Source organism: Atta colombica, unplaced genomic scaffold, assembly GCF_001594045.1.
Source record: "Atta colombica isolate Treedump-2 unplaced genomic scaffold, Acol1.0 scaffold189, whole genome shotgun sequence".
NCBI lineage: Eukaryota > Metazoa > Arthropoda > Insecta > Hymenoptera > Formicidae > Atta > Atta colombica.
Genome location: NW_017259281.1, coordinates 2,998,711 through 3,004,910, shown reverse-complemented (window position 1 = coordinate 3,004,910; position 6,200 = coordinate 2,998,711). Strand labels below are relative to the sequence as shown.

Sequence of the window (6,200 nt, the reverse complement as noted above, 5' to 3'; positions counted from 1 at the left end):
ATGTGATGTGTAAAAAATACGAGTTCATAAAATTTATATTTGATCCAATCAACGATTATTAATTCTCCAATGTGAATCATGGCAGGATACATTGCTTATAGTATTTATATGTGATCCGATTTAAATAGCTCTGTTGATTTTTGAGACCTTGAGACTTCGCTAAAACCAATAATTTTATTGTATAATTATTGTTTAGGTATTTATATCTATATTTTGCATATTTATCGTTATTAAATGCTAATTGGTGCTGGTATTAACATATAATATTATGAATGTCCATTTACTTTTTTTTATTACAATTACCTCTCTTCCTGTTCCTCAAATATAAATAGGAAAAACAGCAAAAATAGGAACCATTAAATTTCTTCTGTTTTACGTTTGTAATTTTTGTCGTTTTATTATTTTTTTAGAATATGATTTACACAATTTGATCATTCATTATCTCTAGTAATTAAGTTCGCTGTACGTCCCAGTTTTATGTGTAAGATTTTCTTTGATACAGAAAATGTATACGTCTCTCCAATTCAAAACACAATGTTATACTAAAAAAAAATTAAAATTTTTATATTTTTGTTTGTATTTTTGTTTGTATCATTGTAGAAAGATATTGTAATGTTTTACACTTATAATGTATAAATCTATAGAGGATTCAGAATGAATCAATGCTAATAATAATAGACATAAGTATTTATAACTTTGATAGATATAAGTTTATGTTGATACAAAAAAGAAAATTAATTGCTAAGTAAAAATTTTTCAGAATATTTCCAAACACAAATTTAGATATAAGAAGTATATTTTAATCCATTTCAGTTATAAAACATACATGTATAGAAGGCGATCTTTCTTTATTCATCAATCTGTTTCGATTTTTTCTTTTTTTTCTTTTTCTGCAATGACATATTTACTTCATTGTTTTCAATATGTCCATTCTCTTGACCATTTTCGAGAACATGTTTTCTTTTTTTATGTTTCTTTTTCTTCTCAGCTTCTTTTTCTTGAGCTGCCAACATATGTGCCGTTTCCTCTAATGCTTCTTTCATTACGTCTAAATTTTTTTTCGGTTCCTTGCCAGTTGTAAAGAAATCTAGTCTGTCTTCTACCTGTTGTCGTAATTTTTCACCAAATATTTTCGTAGGTATTTCCGCGAAACAATCAATTCTAGAAGCAATGGAACATTTATTTGCCAGGTATCTTGCAATTCTACCCTTATTTTTAGTGCCAGCGCGACCGATAAATGTAGAATGGAACAAGAGTCCATATTTTGGAGTATTCGACTTTCCACGGCTTTTCAATGCTCTAAACAAGGCTTTTTCCGCTCCCAATATTTGAACAGTAGATGCTGGTGCCTTCGCTAAATTAGTAAGCGATCCAGCATGTGCTATTAATCTGGCACCAACTTGATCTCCAATTAAAGTAGCTAAATTTGGTGCTACTCCTGCCATTTTTCGCGTTAAATAATCGGCCATCTTTTTCCTATAGTCCACCAATGCGACAACGCGTCCAGCAAAAATCTCAACGTTCATTAAATCAACTGGACTTATGTCCATTCCCATGGATGACTTGGCTGCGTTGATAATGGCCTCTGCTCTTGAACTATCCATGACAACTTCTTCTAACATTTTCAGCTTTTCATCCGTTAGTTGCTTTCTATCTTTTATTACTTGTGCAACTCTCGCGTATGTATAATTCTCTGGAACTATTTTTGCAAGTTCTGGATAATGATAACTGTACCATTCTCTAAAATCCAAATGAAAAAGTTATCTTCTATTTTATTTTCAATGTATTTAAGAAATATACTATACATACCGCATACGCATGCTAAAAGTGTTGATATCTTTGTCAAGTTGATCAAGTAAAGCTATACTCTGAATGATCATGTTGTCTACTCGATTTACATTGAATTTGACTTTTGCTCTCGAGTAACTGTGTCCAAGACCTAGTTGTGCAATCACAGAGTTCTGGGATGTAAAATCTTTTACCAGATTGTGAAAGTGGAATCTTATTCCCCTTGTAATTTCAGGAACAACATTGATATGATCGCATTTGATACCCAAGATTTCAGTGATATTAGCACCAAGTTTGGGATCTGCGACACCAAGAACAATATCTGATTTGGCAAATCCGCCAAAGCTGGAATCTAGGAAAAGCTTCAGGTCATCTGTCATAATTCCTTCGGAAACACTGTTGATATTTTCCAGAGCAGACAACGCTGTCTTGAAAGGTAAAAATCCAACGAGGCTTACGACGCTACGGAAACGTGATAGATCTGTTACGGATTCTTCCACCTGAGGTAACAGCATTCCAATTTCTTCAAACTCTTTAACGCGAAATATAGCGTATCCAGCAGCATGTTCGAATAGAATGAAAAGATTCGACTGTAAAATAAGCAATTTTGTAAGTAAAAATATTGTGATTGTCTTTTAATTTCGATATAAATTCTAAGCATTTTTAATCTGCCTTAATCTCTATGTTCTGTAAGCTGTAATTGTTGTCATTGTTTCCATTATTGTATCATTTCATTTTTAAAATAAATGAATATCACCCGCCACGTGCAACTTAATTGGAGGTTAACGTCAAGATTCGTAAATAAATATGCAATTATCCATAAAACAATTCTAATCAAAACGTGCAATCAACGTGGAATCAACATTACGTTTTGAAAAAAATTTATTTTGAATTTCAGTTCTAAAAATCACATTATTTGCACACATTAAATTGCGTCGTTTACTTATCAACACGTTGCAGTCTCTCAGGACAGTAAGAAAATTAGAGATTTTAGCTGAAAATAAATTGCTATGAATTGCAACGAAATTTGAAAATATCACTTGTACTTGCCATTTTTAATAATTCTGTATTTTTTATTCTGATTATACTGCGTTGAAAGGATTTAAACAAATTTCGGTAATTATTAAATTTAGCTCGTTTAGTTCCCTTATATTCGATATTAGACTCACTCGATGCGTTTTTGAATCAAACAACCGAATCTGGCAGAATGTCGCTCTACCTTGAACTAAAATATTAATCGTTAAAGTTACCCACTACTCAGGTTAAGTAACTCGGACTGATGAAAAATAGCACGCGCTACGCGCTATGGCCACATCACATATAGAGTTCCTCTAATAAAGAATTAATACATAAGACCGGAAGAACGCCATTGCCGGGTGGCCGGAAACAGCACAATTCTATGGTTGATAGTCCGATTTTGCGTTCGCGCCTTTTACACCATGAAACAGTTATTCACACCAATTCACAGATTCACTACCCATTGAAAGTATTTGCAAATGGCGAAGTTTAAAGGGACTTGAAATCTGACCAATCAGAGATCGATAGATACCTAATGCCCTTATTCATAGTAAGACTTTATGAGCTAGTTTCACTAACATCAGTTAGCTTAATCGGCTGTTGATTGATCAATCGCGTTTGCTGTTTAATAGAATCGACCAATTGCGGTTGATAATTAATCATGATTAAGCTTGATTGGCGTTGGTAAAATTAGTCCTATATTTAAAGCTTCCTTAAATTTATCTCAGATACTTTACGAATTATTTCATTGGTTGCTGAGCATCTAAAGATAAATTTAAGACTTAAGTAGGTAGTATTATTGCTCACATATTATTGCCATAATCAGACCTTGTACTTGCTTTTAAAATATTATTGACATACTTTTAATATTATTTGATTTTTATAAATTATCTTTTTTATTTCCTTATTGATGAAATACAATTTAAAATTCATTCTAGTAATTATTTTTACATGAAGTATACACTGTGTAAAAACAATCATCAAAATGATCGAATAACTTAAAACAAATAAATAATAAAATTTTATCTTAATTTCAATAGTAAAATTATATTAAGATAAATCATTTTTATCAATTTATTTTATGTACATATAATAATATATACATACAGTAAATTTTATAAATAAGTTAATACTCATTTCCACCAATGTAGATCAACTTTAATACTCTTTATTTTTTTTTAATTCTAAAAATTAAAAAAAAACGAAGTGTTGAACCGAGAGTAAATAAGTTAATCTACATTGGTGGAAACGAGCATAAATAAAATCTATTTATTTTGTGTGTGTGTGTGTGTGTGTGTGTGTGTGTGTGTGTGTGTGTGTACACATTTAATATAAATATGCATACACATATATAATGTATGTACGTGCGTATATTTATATATACGCTACTGATATAGACATTATGCCACCCACAAGATTTTCTCTACAAAAATGATCCTTGATCATTTTAAAAAAGATTGTATATATATCACTAGACAGACTGATCGATATTACTGGCATAGATTATCTTGTTTATATGCGCGGGAAAAAGATCATCTTCCATCGATAAAACATGTTCATCTTCCCGCGGATCGGATTGGCTCGCTAATCGAGCTTACGAATCGAACGTAAAAAGGCGGGAATCACTTGCTTCAGTGCTTCTTCTCTTGGCTCTTACGACTCTTACCACCTCTTTCACCGAGTGCGTGTGGCTGATCTGCGCGCGAAACGTCAAGTTGGCAACGACGTTCGGTGTGTTTCTTGCTGTTGGCTTCCGGCGGTATAGTACGGCCAGGTGTGCGGAATACCCTAAACGCCGTTGAACTGTGGTGTCTGAGCTGGACGGCGGATAGGCGCCGTCGGGCAGACTTGCTCATTGTCGTGTTACTTTTGTTATGAGATTTCCACGGCGTGCTGGGAGATTCGCTGCTCGATTGCGATATTGGAACTGGATCGCCGATCGGCATCGAGGAGCCTTGCGGCTTGACGTCGGGATCCCGAGACTGATACGAGTACTATGAGCCGCACATACGTCCACCATACCGTATCGCTTGGCGTGCGTCGTTCGTGAGAGAGCGAGAAAGAAAGAGAAGAAAGCGTAAGTCTGTTCACTACATCGTCGACACCGATCTTCTTTGATCTTCTTGGCGGATCGAGAAAGCGGTGGAAGAAGAGGAGAAGAAAGAAGAAGAAAGAGGAAAAGAAGGGAAGAATTGTCGCGGTCATTGTCACCGTCGAAATGCCGCTGCTACGCAAACAGCCGTTTCAGCGGCTTCACGTCTCCTCGGACTTTAGGGACGACGACGAGGTGTATCACTGCGAGGTTACGAACGAGATATTTAAAAATTACAAGTGAGTTTCACAGAGGATGCGGATACAAAAGTACGGCGGCAGAAATATTTTGGTCCGACCACGAATATGTTATTTCGACTGAGATCTTCTCCAAGATTGTCGCCCACGTTTCACTGTGTCGACGGCGTTTCACATTGATCGTGGGACGATCATGGAAAGCTGATAAATTGCTATATTAAAGCGCGATCAATTGTCATTGTGGGTCGTGGATAGGATTGCTTCATGTTATTGCTCAAATTATGTGTCAGTTATTCGTTTCAGCTGGATTGCATAAAAATATGATGTAATCTTGTTGTAAGGTTGGACTGAAGCACCTGTTTTAGGACCTGCTTGGAATGAAATTTGTGATACTTCGAAGTCCGTTCATGTCTACATGAATAATTTCCATTTTTACTTATGTAGATTAGTTTTAATCTTCTGTTTGACTTACTTTTTATCTTTCTGGTTCTAAGAATTAGAACTAGAAAGAGATAAAATTAAGTTAAACTGCGATTAAAGTTAATTACATTGATAGAAATGGACATAGATCCATTTCTCTTCTAAATTTTGATTTAATTTATTCTTCAAATTCTTAGAAATTGAAAAAGATAAGCCACTTAAATTAATATTAATATTCATCTACATTGAAATAGACATAAGGATTAACTTAACCAATCATTAACTGATAACATTCAACTGGTAAAATTAATAAAAATTTCTATCTAATTTATCATCCTTGATTTATACTTTTATGCAGATGCCCGATATCTCACTGTTCATCTCAAACATTTTTTCAGGAGTCTATCTCCCCTTCAACTTTTATACAGAAGTGAGTCCTTTCGTCATAAGATGATAGTTACCTATCATACAGATCAATTTATTTCAGACTTCATAAAAGATTGTAATATTGTTAAATATTAATCTTTTTTTATTTGAAAACCAAAGTGCTCTTTATCACTATTATTAAAGAAATTTGAAAATTATGTTTATATATTTAAGAATGAGATTATTAAAAATTTTTAAAAATTATTAACATTATATACAATAATATATACAATAACATTTTTAATATATATATATATATA

The 6,200-nt window shown here is 33.3% G+C and overlaps 2 protein-coding genes across 4 annotated transcripts in view; one reads left to right on the top strand and one right to left on the bottom strand.

The window, feature by feature from the left end:
- Positions 1 to 248: 248 nt before the first annotated feature.
- LOC108686771 (nucleolar protein 56) lies at positions 249 to 4,768 on the bottom strand. Its single transcript, XM_018192231.1, has 4 exons — positions 4,593 to 4,768; positions 1,810 to 2,378; positions 827 to 1,740; positions 249 to 542 (listed from the first exon to the last, which is right to left on the bottom strand). Exons 1-3 carry the CDS (start codon positions 4,749 to 4,751, stop codon positions 849 to 851), a joined length of 1,620 nt encoding a protein of 539 aa, XP_018047720.1. The 5' UTR covers positions 4,752 to 4,768; the 3' UTR covers positions 249 to 542; positions 827 to 848.
- A 250-nt stretch (positions 4,769 to 5,018) lies between these two features.
- LOC108686768 (bromodomain adjacent to zinc finger domain protein 1A) overlaps positions 5,019 to 6,200 on the top strand; it is an 11,101-nt gene continuing 9,919 nt past the window's right edge. For all 3 annotated transcript variants that reach the window (XM_018192229.1, XM_018192228.1, XM_018192227.1), the window contains exon 1: positions 5,019 to 5,136. In XM_018192229.1, the coding sequence (XP_018047718.1) occupies positions 5,024 to 5,136 (113 nt within the window). In that variant the 5' untranslated portion in view covers positions 5,019 to 5,023. The remainder of the gene's footprint in view (positions 5,137 to 6,200) is intronic.

Coding starts and splice junctions, on each gene's coding strand:
- LOC108686771 (XM_018192231.1), bottom strand. CDS start 4,751: ATGCCGATCGGCGATCCAGTTCCAATATCGCAATCGAGCAGCGAATCT. Junction 2,379..4,592: donor ACAGTTCAACGGCGTTTAGG/GTATTCCGCACA, acceptor CTTATTTTACAG/TCGAATCTTTTCATTCTATT. Junction 1,741..1,809: donor ACTTTTAGCATGCGTATGCG/GTATGTATAGTA, acceptor TTTGGATTTTAG/AGAATGGTACAGTTATCATT.